Genomic DNA, 20,346 nt, shown 5'->3' on the forward strand with positions numbered 1-20,346 from the left:
CACATGAGATTTAAGGGGTCCCAGGTTAAACTGTCCCAAATGAAAAGTATACCTCCAGAGTGCAGCCCAGGGCTGACTGTGGCCTTCCGGGATGGGATGTTGGCTGGGAACTCGCACTTTCTTTTCAGGGTGGCAGCCTCACTGCAGCTCTCCAGGTACCTGGAGGAGGGGTGGAAGGGACCATGTGGGTGGGAAAGTGTGGATGGGGATGACACCAATGGCAGGGAAGGTCAGAGGTGCCCTGTGTACCTGATGACACTGTCCAGGCAGCTGATCTGCTGGTAGGAGCAGGCAGGCTGGTTCTTATAGGCTAGCTCCTCTGGGAAGCTGCCCTTGGGTAAGCTGGCCCCTGAGCTGTCCCTATCTACAGTGGTGACAGCTTTCACCTGAGCTGGGGGGCTGCTTTGCATTTCTGAAACAAAACAAAACAAAGTTTTTCCATTTAATCCCTTTTATCTGCCAAAAGAAATCACCCCATATTTACAAAGCCTTTTCTTCTGCTCCAAGGCAGGGGTAAGGATTCATAATGTACCAATATGGGACTCCAGTGACAATCCACATCCAGAAACCCTGTCAGGAGAAGGCAGAGCCTGCTTCTCTCTGGGCTTAATAGCACATGCCAGGGCCATTCTCAGGGCTCAGAGCTGAGGTGGAAGAGGATGATGGGTCTTAATATCTTGAACTTGGTGACCAATCAGATCCCAGCTCTCTTAACCGGAGCAGGGCAGGCAAGACTGAACACAGGGTCTTGCACATGCAGCCCAAGTAATCTGCCATGAAAACTCTTGGCCTATCCATTGGTAGACATTTATTTATTCAGAGACAAGAGACTCACTATGCAACCCTGGCTGGCCTGGGACTTGCTATGCAGACCACACTGGCCTTGAACTCACGGAGATCCACCTACTTCTGCCTCTGAAGTGCTGGAATTAAAGGTGTGTGCCATCACTCCTGCTTTTTTTTTTTTTTTTTTTTTTTTTTGAGACAGGGTCTCACTAACTCACCCATGAGTTAGGCTGGCCCTAAACTATGGAACCCAGGCTTGCCTGGAATTTATACTCTTTCCACTTTAGTATCCAGGGAAGAAAGGTGGCAAGGCTCAAACCACTGAACCACCAGGACAATTTTCAAACATGACTTATGGAAACAATGATTATAAGTAACTGTTGTCCAGGCACCAGGCTGTGGACTCTGTTTGTGCTAACCATATGAACCAGATGCTTGCCGTCCTGAGGGATCTTGCGCAATGAGCAGCTATATCTTACTCACTGGTGTATTCCCAACACCCAGCCCCTTACTGTCTACTGCAGGTAGGTCTTGTTTTGAGAAATGCAAGCACTTGGGCAATGTGTCCAGATGTGTGTGTGTGTGGTTTGTACATGTATGAAATGTGAATATGCGGTCACAAAGATACTCAGTAAAGTGAAGAAATAAGCCACACACGCCCGTGCGCCCCCTGTGGCCACAGCTCCCAGTACACTCAGTGTGCAGGTCCTGGGAAAAGGACACACTCCATGACCTAGTGGTCCACAAAGTAACAAGGGCTTCCTGGACAGGAGGGTCTGCACTTGTTGGATAAACAGTGGAGCAGCCCTTATTTCTTTGCTGAGCAATCACAGGGTAAAGCACACCCAGGAGGTGACATTCTCAGCCCTCAAACAGAGCAGTAAGCCAGGACCCCAGGTCCTTCCCTCTGTCATCCTAAGATACAAGTAAAGGAGCATGGGGTTTTTGTTTGCTTTTTAAAAAGCAGAACAAATGTAGTTTTATTAAGGAGAAGTGAGGAAGAACTCCTGAGAGTGACGGACGCAGAGGACATCTTTTTACCTGCAACAGATGTTTCCTTTGGTTCTCCAGACTCATGAGAAAAATGACTTTTGGTTTGAATCTTGCCACCATTTTTAAAAATTCCCTTGAAGAAAAACAATAACGAACACGTTATTCATTCTAGGAGACCTTCTCTCCATCCCCCACAGTGAGGACAGAACAGCCAACATCCGTTGAGTAGCACGGAGAACACTCAGGGAACCTTCTGAGTTTCTGAGGTAGAGTCCAGGCAGGCCCTGCACATGCAGGGCCTGTGCTCACCACGGAGGTACTCACTACACTCCAACCCAGATTTGGAAATCCTGACGGAGCCAGATGGAGCTGGCTACAGGGCTCATGATCGATCCACAAGGGTAACAGAGAGCAAAGGAAAGGCTGATGCCTCTCCACCACCCTTCAGTTAAGCTTTTGCTTCCCCTGCTCTACCCACCGAAGTCATTTCCCTTTATAGCTGCTTCAACTTAAAATATGAAGCAAATCTCAGGATAACTGAGCCAGAGGAGCAGACAACTGACCCACTGGCTTCAGCCACTGCCTGGCTATCATGCTTTCTAACTTAGGGCACACACTGCTGAGCCTGCATTCTCAGGGGGAAGAACAGAGAGGGACGTACGGGTCTCTTCCGGTGAGACTCCTCATGGCCATTGCTGTCACTGGACGATGTCTGGCTCATAAGATGTTCGTGGGACCCATTACTGCCCAGGCTTCCGTAGCCACTGGAGCCGCTATGGGGGACGGGCTGAGAGGAAGAGCAAACAGATCGCAGTGGACATGGTGGAAAGGTGCAGAAGGGGTCACCACAAGCCAAGCTCAAACAGTGGTTTCAGCTTTCCCAAGGTCACACAGAGAAGATAAGTGGAGGGGAGCTTTAACCCTTCATTGGTAGGTGTGCAGCCACCAAGGAAAACCCATTAAAAAGGAACGTGTTCAACCAGCTGATTACTGCACAGCTGAGGTCTTCTGAAGTCTATCAAAGTTTTAAAAATATAAAACCAATTCAACTACAGCTAAACTTTGTATCCTATAACCAAGAAGGGGACATCAACTCAGTTGTGGGACTGACTGTAGTTAAATTGATTTTGCTGGAGGGTGATGTCACTAAATCCCTGTGCTGGTGAGTCTTTTGGGAAAGAGTGAGCCTTACACCAGTGGAACTCACATTGGGACTGCGTGACAGGCTGTGGGGTATGGGCATCCATCAACTGCTCATTCGAGGTCAAGGTTCGCACATGGACAATTGTAAGGCTAGGAAAATTTGGGGGCACTTGGTAGCTCTTAGGCCAACCACACCATCCACACTTGGCCCACCTGGGCTGCTATGTGGGGACAGGCAGAACAGAGCACTCCTAGTGTGGCACCCACCTGCATCAGCAGCCGGTGGATTTGCTCTGTGAGCTCCTGAACGCTGGGGTGTGGAGTCTTCTCCTCGGGGCAAGAGGAGGCTGCAAACACATCCTCATTCAAAGGGCCCCTGCATGATTTCAATTTGTCTTATCAGAAGGGCCAGTCTAGCCTGAATGTGGCACCCACACTGCCCACTCAGGCTGGAACCTCCAACACCACCCTACAGACCCCCAGCTGCCACACAGCTCTGCTTGGATGAGTTCCTCCCACCTGTGGAGGTCATCCCTGGCCCATCCACAAGGCCAGCAGCCCCCAGCCAGGAGATGCCCCCATCTTTGCCCCCAGCTGGTGGGAAGTGAGAAAAGGCCAGGATCCCCCAAAGCCCAGAGTAGAAGAAACCCTGGGAGCACTCACACCCTGACTTTGTGCCTCCCAATGATGAAAGAGATCTTCCTGCTCCAGGGGTTGATGAAGCTAGACCAGCTGGTGTCCAGTGAGATGTACTCCCCATTGCGCGTGCGGAATCGAATGGGAGAATAGTCGAAAGGCTGTCCGCCGGCCTGAAGGACTAAAGGAGAAGAAACGGGCTCAGGGCTGGTGTGCGCGGTAGAAAATGACACACACAGGCTGGACGAGGTCACCTTCTCAAAGCCACTGCTCTCAACTCCTGTGTCTGCTTCAAATCACACCTGGGGCGGTTTCCAGCAGATGCAGTTTTATCACCTATTTCAGGGCACGAATCTGTCAGTGTTACCTATATCTGCTTGGAGGGGTCCTGTGCAGTCAGAACCTTCCTGCCCCACAGCTCAGCTGGTCTCTCCATATTCACAGACACCAATACTATAAATGAGTTGCCAAGGACCCTTTACGAGTTTTCTTCTCCCTAGCCCCGCCCCCAGGGCTGACGACACTGGGTCTCAGCAAGGAAATGGGGCATCCACTAGGGCTCAGCATTCCCAGTGGGTCTGACCCCCTCAAGCACCAGAGCACACGGGTCTCGGGGCTTAGACAAGACGACCTACTCTTCTTGTGGATGGCGAGCATCAAGGGCCGGTCGCTGGGGTGGAGCTGCACGAGCACAGGTGTCTCGATCAGGTCCTGAGGTAGATAGCCCAGGAGGGGGACTGCCCTGTAAGGCAAGGGACACAAGGCAGTCAGCGTATGCAATACAGATGTCAGGCAGAGCTGACAGACTCTGAGGGGGGCCATCTTAGGGGACCTCCTCATTCAGATGCAACTCCAAAGTCCCCTAAACAGGACACAGCAGAGGCTTTAAGCTTTGCAGCAAGTGAGGACTCCAGTGTCCCTGGGGGTGTGACAGTAAGGAGGCTGTCAGCTACAGCATGTGACCTCCCAAAACACACCAGGGAGGTGTGTTAATATTTCTCTTTCTACTATATTTCTAATGTTGAAGGATTTGATGTGAGTCTTGGTTGAACAGATTTTGTCTGAAAGTTATCCTTTCTAAGTCAAGTGGTCATCCTCCTGTCACTTTGACCCCTAGATCAGGCCATTTCCTGTGGCTCCCCTAGGAGTCCCTATGACTGGCTGGAACCCTTGCTCAGGGCCTGCCTGTGCTTTCTGTAGAGTGGAGGTCCCTTGGTGCTTTGGGCTGGTCCTTGGTCATGGTAGGGTGGAACCGAAGCAGCTGTGTCTGCCTCTGTCTGCATCTAGCAAGGCTAGCGGCCTCATCTTCCCCAGGCAGCATCCCTGCCTCTGTCTGCATCTAGCGAGGCTAGCGGCCTCATCTGCCCCAGGCAGCATCCCATCCCTGCAGATGTTTTCTCAGAGTCTCCTCAAGCAGAAGGCCCTTCTACACAAATCCTTAGACTACAACTTTCTTGGGATCTGGAGAGACTCCGACTGGATCCTCAGTGTCTGAGGCATACTCTCAGGCCTCCTGTTTCCTTTCAGACAGTGTACAGAATGTTCTTGGCGCCCTCCCAATACAACCCTGGCTGGGCAACTGGGGGAGGGGAGGGAGAAAGGAGAAAGAGGAAGAGGACAGGAGTCAGGGAGGAGGAGGAGGAGAAAGAGGAAAGGAGGGACAAAGCTAAGGAGGAAGGGCCCTATGTCTGAGCCTGACCACACGGCCCTGTAGGTCCCACTCACTAGACAGAACTCTGCAGGTTGCCTCCCACAGGCACTGGCCTGCCTACTTGACTCACAGCTGGAACAAAACATGTGGCAGTTTGCACACAGTCCTTACACCTAGGCAGTAATGGCAGCTGTCTCTTAGGTGGCTCTGTACACTTGGCTCCAGGTTCTGCATCTGATACTGTCCCTCTGGTATCTGGGCCACACGTGATCTGTAGGACACACCCCAGCAACCTAGGCCAGGGGCGGCAGGTCTTTGGCTGCCCACACAGCAGAACCTTCCTGGAGGCAGTGCAGCATGACCCTGAAGAAGGGACCTGTGTCCCTGGCCAGGTAGACAGAGGAGGGAGGAGGAGCCAATCTTCCAGAGTCTAGGGGTGACGATCTGGTTCTCTGTCCACTTCCTGTGGGGTGTTTTGAGGACACATTTCTCCAAACCAATCCTAACAGCCAGTTGATTTCCACCTCTGCATCTGTCCAAAACTGGGAGAAGGAGCACAGTGGACTAAAGTCTGCTCAGAAGCAAGTCCACGGGGCCGCTCACACCAGCTGCAGTGCCCTCCATGGCAGACTCAATGAGACGAGCCTGAGGAGCTCAGAGAAAAGGGTGAGGAAGGACCCTAGAAGGCAGGTTCCTGCTGAGGTCCTGCCAATGGCATCTCCCGACGCTAGCCCTTGGCACCCAATCCCATGGTACCACCATCCATGAGACAGAGTTTAAACAGGGTGATAAAGACAGGCTCAACTGAAATAATCTCCAGCCCTCCAGAAAACCCCATTTACAGTATTCATTTGTTATAAAGTGTGGTGTTTGTTTTCTTGCTTTTTTTTTTTTTTTGAAGTAGGATATTGAACTCTCAGTTGTTCCTGTCTCAGGCTCCTAAGTGCTGAGATCATTATGTACTACCACAACTGGATCTTATGTACTTTTAGTGCATTTTCAAATTATTTCATTGCCTGTATAGCCATGTGTCCTGTAACAGTTGGACAGAGCCCGAAACATGCATCATTAGGCAATTCTGTTGTACAAACAGTGACAGGCAAACAAAGCCAAACCCGCAGAGCATAGGTTGGTCACCAGGTGTGACTGCTGATGCAATCAAAAAACACGGAGTGTACAGAAGTGTAGGCTGCTGCAGGGCACCAAGGGGGAGGACCTGCCAAAGTGACAAGCTGCAAATACATAGCCCAGAAACACAGTGCTGCACTGTGCACAGCTGTGGCTACCATAGAACTATAGGATGGGATTATGATAGCCTTGTTGCTAGGTAACGGAATCACAACAGTGCTTGTGGTTTCACTGAAACATCACTGTGTTGCAGAACAATACAGTCACACATTTTTGTTGATTACCATGTAGGTAAAAATGACATGTAACCTTGTCTTTAGCAATGATGTCAAAAGCAAAAAAATTCAGCAATATGCCTTTTATTCTAGCACTTAGGAGGCAGAGGCAGAGGCAAGCAGATCTCTGAATTTGAGGCCAGTTTGGTCTACAGATTGAGTTCCAGGACAACCAAGGTGGTTACAAAGAGAAACCCTGTCTTGAAAAATCAAAAACAAAAACAAAAAGTTCATTTTTATCTCTCTGGTTATTGTCAAGACAGTGAGGAGACACTGAACATCTCTCTGTCCCAGGATCTGATGACATGAAGATCACAGCCAAATGACAGCGGAAGAGTGTGTGAACAGTGGGACACGACTCACCTTTCATCCACATCCTGGAACAAGCAGTTTGGTGTATGGGTTGTTGTAAAAATTCTCTTCTCAGGAGGAATCCTAGGGGCTAGAAGAACAGAATTTCCACTTGTAAAAAACACACAGTTCTGTTTTGACTAGGGAAACCACAAGGACTGACAGTAACGGGCAGCCAGTGAGAAAATGAGAAGGCAGACTGAACAACAGAGCCACCATGCTGAAATCAGGGTGAGCCACAATTGCTAGCAGCCTCCTCAACCTCTCTGGGGCGGCCAATGGGAGCTGTCATGCTACCTGAGACATGTGGACCCAGCACAGAAGATCACCTTCATGGTTTGTAAGATGAAACTACAATGACCTGAACAAATTATCTTTAGAAAAATGAGCCATGTGAGCTGGGCATTAAAGGCGTGAGTGGCACACGCCTTTAATCCCAGCACTTAGGAGACAGAGGCAGAGGCAGAGGCAGAGGCAGAGGCAGAGGCAGAGGCAGAGGATCTCTGTGAGTTCGAGACCAGCCTGGTCTACAAGAGCTAGTTCCAGGACAGCCTCCAAAGCCACAGAGAAACCCTGCCTTGGAAAAAAAAAAGGAAGAAAGGAAGAAAGAAAGAAAGAAAGGAAGGAAGGAAGGAAGGAAGGAAGGAAGGAAGGAAGGAAGAAAGAAAGCAAAGAAAAATGAGCCATGTGTCTGGACTTATAGTTTGCCAGTGCCATTGCCCAAAAAAACTTGACAGTTCCCAGGGTAGCCAAAGACAATACATTCTACACAGGAAGTCATATATCCAGTGTTTTCCTCAATCACCAAATTCTAAAACCCTTGGTTCTTGAAGGACACTCATAATTTGAGGTTACAACTTGGTCCTCGTCTCTACACTCTCAACGAACATTTGAAGGGAATGTTCTGGATGCAGAGATACATCGCCGTGTTAGAGTCATATTAGAACACATGGCTATAACCTCATGGCTAATCAAAAGATTGCAATTCCAAGGAAAGCAGTCTGGATGCTCCTGGGGTAGGGGGGGGTTACCCCTCGGGGGATCTAAAGTCCTGTGACTCCTCAGTTAACACACAGAAAACAAATAGCTTCTGGCTATTGAGTAGGCACAAGAACCATGGTATCAGAAAACAGTTGCTTAAGAGTGATCCCAATAAGGCAATCAGGGTGGCATAGCTTTTGGTCTCCAAGGGAGAAAGCCCATTGTCAGGAGGCATGGTGGCCTAAGGAGTCCTTAGCCATAGGTTGAACTGCAGGGAAAGCCAGGCAGAGGGAAGGGCAGGGTGAAGACTTGTGGTCCTTGTGGGAGGAAGGTAGTCCAGATGGAAGTCAGATGGGCCACAGCAGGAACAGAGATGGCCCGGAACCTGAGGCTGAAGGAGTAAGAGGGGTTCTGAGGCAGAGACTGAGGGACAAAGATGGGAGGGGTATGAGACCTCAAACCTATCACAGCTGGTGCCACTTTGTAGATCATAGGCAACATAGTTAAGGGAAGGGGGAGAGGACGTGGAAACGGACACAGCTGCTTTCAGTGGGTGTGGGAAAAGCCAGATGGCAAAGAAGACTGTGCTGAATTTAGGGAAGACAGAGACTAACAAAGCTAGGGAGAGGCCAAGGCAGATGAGCAGCTAGGTAATTTTTAGACATCATGTATGAACTACAAGCAAGAAGGATGGGCTAACATGGGTGTTCCCTGGTCAGGCATGGTTGTACCTTCATAGCCCGAGTGTACCCTCTCTGCCAGCAGCAGGCAGCAGAGTTGGCTCTCGGTACCCTGCTGCTCTTGCACCTTGACCAGGTAGGGTGTCATGCGGAAGGGCTGGTAACGAATCTCATTCTCATGGTGTTTTCCAACACTGTAGAGAGAGGAGTGTGGAGAGGAGTGAGGGCCAAGGCTCTGAGCCATGACAAAGAAAAGCCTTGGCCTGTGAGCTAGCCCCACCCCTGGCTACTTGTTAGGGCTAAGCAATTCTTCCATTTACTGTACCAGTTGCCAAGGATGAAGGGCCAGGCTGCCACAGTAAAGCCTCTAGTGGGGATCTCTGCCATGCCAGAGGCAGCAGACATCTGTACTCGGAGAAGTTGGCCAGTGCTCACACTTAGGCCTTCTCCATTAGATCCATATTGAAGGGTTAATAATGGTCAGAGTTCACACAATGGGCAGTGGGAGGCCTTCCAGCCTTTCTCTTGAGCAATTAACAACTAGATTAGGGCAAAGCAACTGGAAAAGGAAAAGGAGAGGGATTCTGGGCCCAGCTCCTCTCCTCCGGTCATGTCTGACATTGTCCTGGATACTCAGGTGGTCACCAAGAACCTGCAAGGAACACTGTGACTCTAGCCAAAGAAGCTCAGGTGCACATTCAGGGCTATATGCACTTGTGGCCCACGGCCCTAGGGACTGTCTTCCTCAGCAACAGAGGGCCAGTGTGGGGAACTCTGATTTTTGAGGGGGGAAGAGCAGGTTGACTTTCCTACTCCCTGTGCACAGATATTATTCTGTAACTCACTCAAGTGGGTTTTCATACAGGCTCTGCAGAAGCTGTGTCTGGTCTTACTCTCAGGGGAGGGGACACACACACACACACAATTCTGGACTGTCTCTATTGTTTTCTGAGTTAGGAAGACTGGACACTACACTTACCTGACACGGCAGAAAAAAGATTTCTCCTCCATGCACTCTTGAGTGAAAGAATCTACGAGAAAAATCCAGAGTCATTCATCCAAGTCAACAAACAGAGTTAAACTGGGATGTACATTATGAATTGGCCTAAGTACAAAGTAAGTCCTTCACAGAGCTTTTATATTCAATACAATTCCAAAGGTACTGTACATCAAATTACACTGTCCTACAAGTTTACAGCCAGGGCTTTAGAAAATGTCTGCTTTTCGTTTTGAAACAGGCTTTTACTAAGTAGCCCTGGCGGGCCTGGAACTTGAGGCAATCCTTCACCCTCAGCCTCTCTAGTGCTACAATTATGGGCAAGAGCTAACAAACGTGTTTAAAATTTCTGAATGTTGCACAGTGGTGCTACCATCACTCTGACAGTTCAGCACCAGATGACACAGTGTGTGTACTCACAGATAAATCCCTGAGCAAGGGGCTGGAGAGATGGCTCAGAGGTTAAGAGCACTGACTGCTCTTCCAGAGGACCTGAGTTCAGTTCCCAGCACCCACATGGCAGCTCACAACTGTCCAGTTCCAGGGGATCTGATACCTTCACACCAATGCCCATAAAATAAAAGTTAAATAAATTATAAAAAAAAACTCCAAAGACTCCATTTGTTCCTGAGCAAACGAGGTCCTTGCTGCACTTCGTATCCTCGAGTCAATAAAGAAACCTTTGTCCTTGAAAAAAAAATCCCTGAGCAAATACACTGCCATTTCTGAAATACTTGCTTCTAATAGAAGGGACTCAAGGCATTTGAAATATCAACACTTGGTAAAATAGCAACTTACTTTAACATTTACAATGTCTTGGGAAACGTGAGCTCGCTGGACCTCACGTCAGGGAAGGGGAGCAGGTGTCTCTATAATAGTTTGAAGGTTAAAAAGACCTTAGACTTTTATCTTACATACGGCATTGGCATTTCTTTCATTCGAAAGAAATGAAGAAACACAGGAAATGACCAGTCACAGCAAATGATACAGAGTTACCAGCCTCCAAAGGCCCTTGTCAAGTGGCCAGGCTCGCTTTCCTAGCTTCACCACACTTTGGCTGACCTCCTTCTGGAGAGGCAGTCCAGACTACTCAGCTTCTGTCCATCCACAATCCTGAACCATGCCCCCATAACTCACACTGCAAATGTTTAACAGTCTGCCCAGTCTCTGGGTTTAGGGAGAAAGCAGACAGAGGGAGGAAACCCTCAAGCAAACAGTGCCTCTATCCTAGGCTGCCTACTGAAGGGACACATTTGTCAAGCTGGTGGAGGACTTAGTGGCAATGTCCCTCTCTGATGCTAATGGAATAGGAATGGGGGGGAGGGGAGGGAGGGAGGGGAACTGACGACAGAAGAGGTCCTCAAGCTGGCCAGATACCAGGTGGTGATGACAAGGGTTGAGAAGCCATTGTGTAAGCAGAGATCAATGACCTGCCAGCCACAGACAGAAACGGCAGAGTTCCCAGTGGCAAGGCCAGTGCAATCTATCTGAGTGCAATCTGTCTGAGTCTGTCCTTGACCTCTGGCTTCTCAGAAGCTTTAGTCCTTAGTCCAGCTTCAGCTCTGGGCATAAGAAGCCCATAAGGAGCTGTGATCAGCAGGCAAGTGTAGACTGACACCAAGGAGCTCTTTGGCTGGCTAGCCTTGTCTTTGGGGTGGAGGCTAGCTCCCTCTCAACCCTCCACCAGTGGCAGTGCTGTGGCCCTGGAGGCATTGCAGCTGCCCACTCTGCCCCCATCAGGGTCAGAGTCTTCATACTAATTTGGCAAAACAGGACAAAGATTTGCAAAGTTCAACCACAGAGGCCTGCAGCCAGAAGGGCAGGAGGGGCTGGTTGCCAGTACGGTGGCACCTAATGGTCACAGTAATCCAGTCTCAAGAGAACAAAAGCACACCTGCCAATCCCTCTGAGTGACTCAGTCACCCCTTAAAGACCTGTCACTCAGCATTCCACAAGTGACCCTAAAGTTCAGCATGAGTTTGGGAGGAACAGCCCATATCTAGGCCACAGGTGGTCCATCTGGCTTACCATAGCTCACACTCTTCTCACAATGCAAACTATAATCAACTCCATCCCACAGTCTCTAGTGCCAACCTGAAAGTCTAAAGTCCAATTGTGAGCTCAAACCAACCATCTGCTTCGAGGTGAGAGGGTGTGGGATAGGCGTGCTGTCCTGGAGGAAGGCAGGCCAGAAGGAGGGGTGACAGGCCTCTGGCAAGCCTGAAACCAGGGCCCACAGACCTTCTCCTAAAGCCGTAGGACCATCATGTTACTCCAAGGACCACCCCCTGCATACCTGGTACAGGTGCTAAGACTGGGCCTCCAAAGCAAGTAGCCCTGCCCCATGGCTTGCTGGGCTCAGTTCAACTTTGGCTGTTAGGGCTGACTATGGTTTTCCTGGGATGTGTGGCTTGCCTCTGGAGGCTCTTCCCAAGGTGGCACCCACTGACAACACAGTCTTGGTGACATTCTCTGGGGCAGCTCTGCCCTGTGGCTGAGGAAGCTATGCCTCATCTTTCTGAGTGCAGAATCAGCCTCACAAGGACACTGCCAAGGCTCAGGGCTTACACGCCCTGGGCTGCACCTGCAGCAGTGGGCGATGGCCAGGGCTGGAGAGGGATGCAGGGAGCAGAGGCATCCTTCAAGATCTCTGATGGTCCTTCAGGGCTTTCCCTGTGGTGGGGAGGTCTTCCCTGCTGTTCATTTCCTACCCGTGGAACCCTTTGGCAATCTGCTTGACTGCACCCCTGCATTTCTTTCCACTCTGCATGTGGCCAGACTTCAGTAACTCCCCTGGACTAGCCATTCCCTCAACACTTCCATCAGCATGCTGGTCACAGCCACTTATGCAAATCAGAGCTTTGCTCAGCCCTCCTGTCTTCCCCCGCCCCCACACCAGAATTGCCCTCAACACTCAGGCCTCTTCTGGTTTTCATTCTGAAACAGTTCAGCTGCTCCCCACTCCCACGTTCCACAGGCATTCTGCAGCAGCAGCCAGTTCTTGGCACCAGTGCTGTTTCGGTCTGTTTCTGTTGCTAACAATCTGTCACAGATGACTTGGGAGGAAGCTCATGGTTCTAGAGGCTGGAAAGTCTAACAGTGCAGTGCAAGGATCTGACAAGCTGCTGGGGAGGGCCACATGCTACTTCAGATCATGGTGGGGAACAGTTTAGAGGGCACAGGCAGAAGAGGAAGCCTTGCTTTATAGTGACCCATGCTCTCCGTGCCAGTTGAGTCCTGACAAGGAACGCTGACCCAGAAGACATTAGTCCCTCTTCATGACCTCATCACCTCAAGGTCTATCTCAGTACTGTGACATCAGCAAATTCTGGCAGCTGACTGACGGGTGGGTGGGGGTGGAGCTGGAAGGGTACAAGGAGAATGCCAAAAACTGGCTCCAGGGAGAGAAGGCACAAAGTGGCCTGGATGCCAGACAAGAAGGGCTGGGGAAGAATAAGAAGCCTGGACACAGGTGGATCACAGAGTAGGCACACATACTTGCTGGTGAGTAGGGAAAGTACCAGGCAAGCTCGGAGAGCTTTATAACCTGCACTTATGAACACTTCTGAACCTGCCTCCGGCCAAGGTGACGATTCCTCAGAAGTCACCCTGATGATATCACACCTGTCCACTATGGCAGCTGAGGCCATGAGGGAATAATTGCCTGCAGCAAGCTGGCATTCCACTTAACATTCCTCTGCCTTGCAGGGTGCAACCCACCTCCCCACACCGATTCCTCCTCAGTATAACTTTGCTTTTGAAATGCCTAATTGTTAAATCTCTCTGGAGTTTACTAAAAGACTATTTAGTCTAGAGACAAACCACTGTTTGCCTCTTACCCTAGACAGCTCAGTGATTGGCAGCCCACCAGGAGGGCTCTGTGGGCCATTCTGACACAGCTGAGAGAGGGAGCCGGCTCCCAACCTCTGGCCTTACCATCAGTCTTCTCCACACTCCTACCTAGAGGGGACAGGGCACTGTGGCCAGGACCTCACCTAATCCACTGCACACACTCCAGGGCGGGAGCTTGTAAGGGGTGGTGCAGCTGTGGAACACACTGACATCATGAGGAGCCAGGAACTCCACAAACTTGGCGTCACTGAAGGCATCCTTCTTACAGTGAAAAATGGAGGCAACTTGGTTAGAGATGTACAGGATCTTTCCAGAAACCAGAGACACAGCCACAGCAAACATATCCTGGAAACAGAGAACATGATCAGGTGATTACAGTCAATGGGACTGACCAGCTATATAAGGCTAGTGGAAGCACCCCATCATGAGGACCAAGGGGTGTCTGGCCTCCTCAAACCTGGCCAAGCTGATTTTCCTGTTCTGATGCAGACATCCAACATAACACCATCAGATCAGCACATTATGCTAGCCTGCCCCCAGTTCCTGTGCTTCCCTGGCATGGCAGAGTGACCTTTGCCAGCTGGTCTCTTTCAGGCTTTGGGGATGGCCTGAAGAGCTGCCTGCCCCTCTGATCACAGGCCAGCCCCCTTGGAGGGATTTGGTCGGCAGAACAGGTAGGAAGGTTCAAGGAGCTAGGCTGAGGCAAGTGTCAGCACTATTCCTTACAGGGTTACTGTCTGTTCTCACTGAGCTTTCAGGGGTACGGCCTCTACTCTCCCATGCCTTTACACATTTAGGGCTTTGGACCCAGACCTTATTACCACTAAGCCTGGACAAATAGAAGGTCACCAAGTCTGTCTCTTCATCCTGAAGCCACAAAAAGCTGGAGCCTCAAGCTCTATCATGGCTGGGCTTCCCTAGTACTGGCAGCTGAGTCAGAGTCAGCCAGAGATGAGGACGATCTCCCAGGAAAGAGCAGAAGTCTAGAACGTGACTTCACTCCACCATCTTCATGGTTTTATATTTTATCAAGAGGAATGGACCCACTTCCTGACAGTGGGCCAGCTGGCTTACCCAAGGGAGAATTTGTACCCTTGTAAAAACACTCACAGCATTCTTCACGATGTACTCTGAGGTAATGCCCTCAACCTGCTCCATGGTGTAAGAGGGCACATCCACACTGCAGGGCTGGCTCTCGCTGGACATCAGCAGCTGGTAGTACTCTTCATTAGCTATAGGGGAAATGACACCCATGCTCAGCAGGTGAGGTCCATTATTCTCAAATGAACAAGTGGGATGACAGAATATTTTGGATCCAGAGAATGTACACATGAGTGACCAGCACTCAAGAGCACACCAGAGACTTTCTCTGACATGACAGGCCTTTGTTATGAATTTAAAAACTGACAAATATACTACTTTAAATCATCAGGGTCCACAGGGCCCAAAGTGTGATACAACCACAATGGTCTTACTTAGGACCACAAGAGCCCCTGCACTTGAGCATCGGAAGTCCCTTTAGGGACTTTCATGCAGGCAAAATCCACTGCTTGAAAGAACAGGTACCAGAAAGCCATATTGGAAAGAAAGTTCTATGAGCCACGTCTACAATTGTGGCCATGGATATGAGTTCCTATCTGATAGGATCCTGGGGGAACCAAGCCACAGCAGGTACATGGTAGTAAAACAGTCCACTCCTGTCTCTATAGCTCCACATGCCCTTGGGTAGATGGAACTTAGGGTGGCTGTGTCCTGGAGTTTGACCCTGGGATTCAGCCAAGCATGTGTTCCCTGCTTGTGTGGTGGTGAGGTCTTTGGACCCATGACTGGGTCTTATCTGATGTTAATTACTCCACCTTCACAGGCTTTTAGCTTTCTGAGCATGCTCTTTGCTGGAAAGCTTAGGAAAGTTCTTGAATTGGCAGAGCTCCCGTGTTCTGAAGTTACTGCGGAGGCCAAGCATGAAGCCTGGAAACCAACAGTCCCTGGAGAGTGGGCTGCCTCCACATCAGATTGACTCATGGAACTGCTCTTTCCAGAGAGCAGGGTCTTCCTTAGGCACAGGCGCCAGAGCCATGGTCTCCATTGTGAGGTCTGGCCTAAAAGCACCAGGCCCCCAAACATGTTTATCCTAACCAGCACTGGCTAGCAGGCAGCATTGTTTAGACCATATCCATCCAAGAGGGACAGCAGCTTAGGGAGGGGCCCACAGAAGTTTCAGGCTGAAGAGAGCACCCAAACATGCACAGAGGCCAGCACACAACAGAATGATGCCTCTAACAGCTGGCTCCAAGGACCCAAGATCAATACCAGCAGCCTGCCTACTACTGACAAAAGCTGTTCAGATACCTAGAAACAGAAGACTGTCTGGAGTACAAGTTCATCCCTTGACTACGGGACACAAGCCTGGCCTACATGCTTGATGGCTTCAAGACAAGACAGAAAGCCCACATTGCCGAGACCTCAGCCTTTTGGCTTTGTCTATTTTTATGTGTGCTGGTAACATGTAGTACTCAGCCTTCAGAGCATGGGTGTGACTGTGACCAAAGGCATAGTCACAACGTGGGGTGTTGGTCACACAGGTGCCATACATGGGTGAAGTGGTGGTGGGGACTTGATTTTCACATTCCTTGCCCAGGCACCTGCCTTCCCTGTCCCAATAGGATGCTTACCTCTACCTATTTATTTCAAAGGATCACACAGTCAGCAACACCCCACCTCCACCATCAGTGACTGGAAAGAAAAGGGACTAAGAAAAGGGTCTAAGCACTCAGCACTCTGAGCCAGGGCTGTGTGAAGGTGTTTTCTCCACAGTGGAGACCTGCAAAGCTCACATCCCTGTGCCTAGCAACTGACTAAAAGGTCTGGGTCTTTCTTCCGATGCCTACAGCTCGGCCTTCCTGGAAAGACCTATCCAGGGGACTGGGGCCTGAACCTCAAGATGGATTGCCTACTTTCCACCTGGGCAGTGTTTCCAGCTGGTCTGGGAGTCAAGGACAATTGCAAAGGCCCCAGAGTCAGGAGATAGGGGAAGCTGACTCATGCAGGTCCTGGGCAGGAGCAACCAAAGGAGTCTGCTGGGGTGCTAGAGACCCACCGGCTGCCTCGACAGGAAAGACCCTCAGCTCTTTTCCGTGTTCTTGTTTAGAAGCCTCAGTCTTCTACCTCACGGGCCAGGTAAAATGTTCTGCCATATCTTCCTTCTAAAAGTCCCAGACACACAAAGAACAGCAGGTTCTGCATTTTGAAGGCCTAAGAATATGAACTGTTGATGGCCAGAGTTGCCCCTGACTGTGCATGCATGATGGTGAGGGCTGTCCTGTGACAGAACCCAATGATGGGTGGCATTGCTGTGCCCTGTCTCTTTCCTTCTTGGTTGAAATATCCACCAGGGCAGAAAAGGGTGTGTAGGTAAACATTTTTAGATAAACAGGAAATGAGTCACCTGAGTGGAGTTCATGAATTAAGAAGTGCCTTGGTGTTGGAGAGATGGCTCAGTGGTTAAGATGGCCAGGGTTCAATTCCCAGCACCCACATGGTGGCTCACAGCTGCTTGTAACTGCAGTTCCAAAGGATTTGATGACCTCTTCTGGCCTCCACCTGGCACTGCACTCATTTGGTGCATATATATGCAGGTACATGCACATTACATACATACATACACGCATACATACATACATACACACAGAGCATACATACATACAATGCCTTGGATTTAGCTCAGTTGGTAAAGTGCTTGCCTAGCCTGCATAAAGCCTTAAGTTAGAGCCCCAATGCCACACAGAACCAGGTACAATGTACACACCAATAATCCCAGTGGTTGAAAGGTGGAGGTAAAAGGATCTAGAAGTTCAAGGTCACCCTTAGTTACACCATAAGTTTGTGATTAGCCTGGGCTACATGAGTTCTGTCTTCAGAAAAGTAGGTACAAAGAGCTGGCAATGCCCTCTGTCTCTTTTCTCAGGCTAAAGGTGGGCAAGACCTCAGGAATGCTGCACTTCAATTCCATTCTGACCCATGCAGCTCATGGGAATGTGTGACCATCATTCTGAACTCACACTGTCGTCCCAGACACATGCTATGAGGTAAGGAGACTTCTCCCGTCCACTGACTTTCCGCCTACTTTTGGTTTTGCCCCTAAAAGTTTAATAGAAAACAGTGATGAACCACGGATCACAACCAACTTTAACTTCATCCTATTTTTATTGCTTCCTTCTGCCAATTCAGGGGCAAATCTTAAAAAGTAGTAGTGGCATTGCTGGGGCTAGAAAGATGGATAAAGGTAACTGACTTCACAATGTTGTCCTCTGACTTCTACACCCATGTGCAACACACCCGGCATCCACCACCATACAGAGAGACACAAGGACACACACATACACAAAGAATAAGCAAGGAAACAAACAAACAACATTGTTTCAATGGGTTTGAACAGACGTGCAAAGTGCACATACCCTTCACCTGCTTCACGCTCCGCAGGGCATACTTCAAGGTTGCCAGCGTGCTGGCCTTCCCCTTGGCCTTCTTGTCTGCAGGGAGGTGGACCTTCAGCTCCCTCAGTGTCCTTATCAGTTCTTTGTGTGCGTCAGCTTTGGCAGACTGCTCACTACTGTGGAATGCAAGACAAAGGCAATCAAATGGGAGCCTTTTGAAGAGAGTGGCTGGGGGCAGGGACCCCTGACCTCCCTCAGCATGGGCCAGCAGCACCTTCTCAGTTGTGGTCACTAATGAGGTCTACAGACATGGCCAAAAGCCTCCTTCCAGGAGACCACAGATTGATAAGAATCCATGTTCTAAACCCAGAGAGAGAAGTCCTCTCAACAAAATCCTTCCCTGGGATCAGGCTGAGCCTCATTTAGGAGGGAAGATGGTCAACCCTTGGTATAGTGGTGTAGGCTTTGCCACTGGGCTGTCTCCTTCCCTACCCCATGCAGAGGGACAAGGACTGTATGAAGGACAGCAAAACAGCTCCTGTGGTTGGGTGGTGGTGGCACACGCCTTTAATCCCAGCACCTGGGAGGCAGACGAAGGTGGATCTCTGTGAGTTCGAAGCCAGCCTAGTCTACAGAGTGAGTTCCTTTCAGGATAGCCTCCAAAACTACAGAGAAACCATGTCTCAAGAAAAAAAAAAAAGCAGCATCTTCTGGAGACATAAGCATGGAAGAGAGGAAAGGGGACCTTTAAGAAGGGGATTCCAAGGAGAAGATAATGAGAAGAGGAAGGCAGGAATGATGCTGGAAATGGCTTATGTCAAGAAGGTATCCAAAGAATGATGGGTCTTCAATGCCAAGTGCCCACTCACCCGGGAGAGAGGTCTCTGCCCCAAAGAGGATAAGAAAATGTCTGTGAACACAGATAATTTGCTGCAAAAGGGTGAGGAAGTTCCTGTTGAACACACAGGACTGAGACAGGGATGCCTGGAGCAGGGCTGGGAGGAACCTGGGTGTCCAAGAACAACCAGCTCAGGGAGGCACAGGCCAGTGGCTGTGTGAAAGGCAGCTAGATGCCACCAGTCACACTGACTGGCCCCTCACACCAACAGATTTATCCGAGTGTAAGAGAGTCAGGTTACTTTCAAACCTGGCCTCAGAGGAAGTCCTGCACCTTACTGTAAGTGCATGACATGGGAGCCATGGTGGGTCCCTTGCAAAGGCATGAGGTAGACGAAGTGGTGGGCTCCATGTCACTGAAAGAGCATGAGGTGGGCAGGATGGTGGGCCTCACCTGCAGCCGCTTGTGGAGGGGTTGTGTTCTGGCTCTGTCATCATCAGTCTGAAGGCATCAGGGCTGCAAGAGCAGATACGGCAGTCTCCGTGTCAGACATCTATGTGCCTCTCCCCCCACCCATCCAGCCAGTGACAACAGACTAGGGACATCACACCAGAGACTTTCAAGAGAACAGTAGGGTGTGTTGGGTGATGGCGTTGATATATATATATATATATTATATATATATATATATATATATATATATCCTTCCTGGCATGCCTAAGGCCCGTGGTATGGCCTCCATGGTTTTCCACAAAATAAAACTCTGGGCTGGAGAATCAGCTCAGTGAAGAGCATTTCCAGAGGGCCCAGGTTCAAGTCCCAGCATCCACATGGCTGCTTACACCCATCTGTAACTCCGGTTAATTTACAGTTAACTGTAATGTTACAGTTAACTGTAATTCCCAAGAATCTGATATTCTCTTACATCCTGTGTAGTCACCAAGCACACAAGTGGTGCATAGACATATGTAAAGGCAAAATACCCATACACGTTAAAATTAAAATTTAAAAACAGAAAAATTATGTTAAAACTGAAGCAAAAGATCTTCAGATCATCAGAAGAGCTGAGCACTGAGAGATGGAAATGCAAAAGGAGCAACTGTTTTCTGTGACCTGCTTCATAGGTGTGTGAGCAGCCACCTTCAAGATCTCAACAGACTGTCTGTCAAGTGAATCAGATACAAAAATGCATAGATTCCAAAGGACAGATCTCAATAATATTATCTAAGGAATTAAACAGTGTGGCAATCGTAAGTCTTGGTACTTGCTGCTTGAAGACAGGCCACAGAAAATATGGAGGAAGCCTACAGGTGTCCTGTGTGTGACGGTAGGGCCGGAGGCTGATCCTACCTCGGGTGCGTGTTGGAAGGTTCCACTAGCATCCGTAGCTCCTTCCCATTGTCATCACAGTCACTGCCCTGAGAGTCCCGCCCTGTGGAGCAGTTTTCGTTGGTTTCATTTCCACTGGAGCCACTGCTCATATCCACATCTTCCTGGAGAGCAGCCTGGCTGGGCTGAGGCTCCCCTGGCTCCTTGGTGGGGCTGGTGGAACTTGGGGGAAAGTTCACGTATCCATTCATGTCAGGCTCTGGAATGAAGCTG

The 20,346-nt window shown here is 49.8% G+C and overlaps 1 protein-coding gene across 3 annotated transcripts in view; it reads right to left on the minus strand.

Annotated features, from left to right (window-relative positions):
• Per2 (period circadian regulator 2) overlaps positions 1-20,346 on the minus strand; it is a 42,364-nt gene that overhangs the window by 13,539 nt on the left and 8,479 nt on the right. For 2 of the 3 annotated variants that reach the window (XR_004768741.1, XM_027397585.2), the window contains exons 2-16: positions 20,095-20,343; positions 19,198-19,260; positions 17,928-18,082; positions 14,584-14,705; positions 13,617-13,818; positions 9,604-9,655; positions 8,676-8,818; positions 6,976-7,054; positions 4,194-4,300; positions 3,586-3,739; positions 3,190-3,298; positions 2,441-2,566; positions 1,828-1,912; positions 250-412; positions 53-159 (exon numbers count right to left, since the gene is read on the minus strand). Coding sequence is in view for 2 of the 3 variants with exons in the window: in XM_027397585.2 (XP_027253386.1) it covers positions 53-159; positions 250-412; positions 1,828-1,912; positions 2,441-2,566; positions 3,190-3,298; positions 3,586-3,739; positions 4,194-4,300; positions 6,976-7,054; positions 8,676-8,818; positions 9,604-9,655; positions 13,617-13,818; positions 14,584-14,705; positions 17,928-18,082; positions 19,198-19,260; positions 20,095-20,324 (1,897 nt within the window). In the remaining variant the exon portion in view is untranslated. Of the gene's footprint in view, positions 1-52; positions 160-249; positions 413-1,827; positions 1,913-2,440; positions 2,567-3,189; positions 3,299-3,585; positions 3,740-4,193; positions 4,301-6,975; positions 7,055-8,675; positions 8,819-9,603; positions 9,656-13,616; positions 13,819-14,583; positions 14,706-17,927; positions 18,083-19,197; positions 19,261-20,094; positions 20,344-20,346 lie in introns of those variants that run through there. The other variant, XM_035441138.1, reaches the window with a different exon arrangement.

Source organism: Cricetulus griseus, chromosome 2 (assembly GCF_003668045.3).
Source record: "Cricetulus griseus strain 17A/GY chromosome 2, alternate assembly CriGri-PICRH-1.0, whole genome shotgun sequence".
Classification (NCBI taxonomy): Eukaryota; Metazoa; Chordata; class Mammalia; order Rodentia; family Cricetidae; genus Cricetulus; species Cricetulus griseus.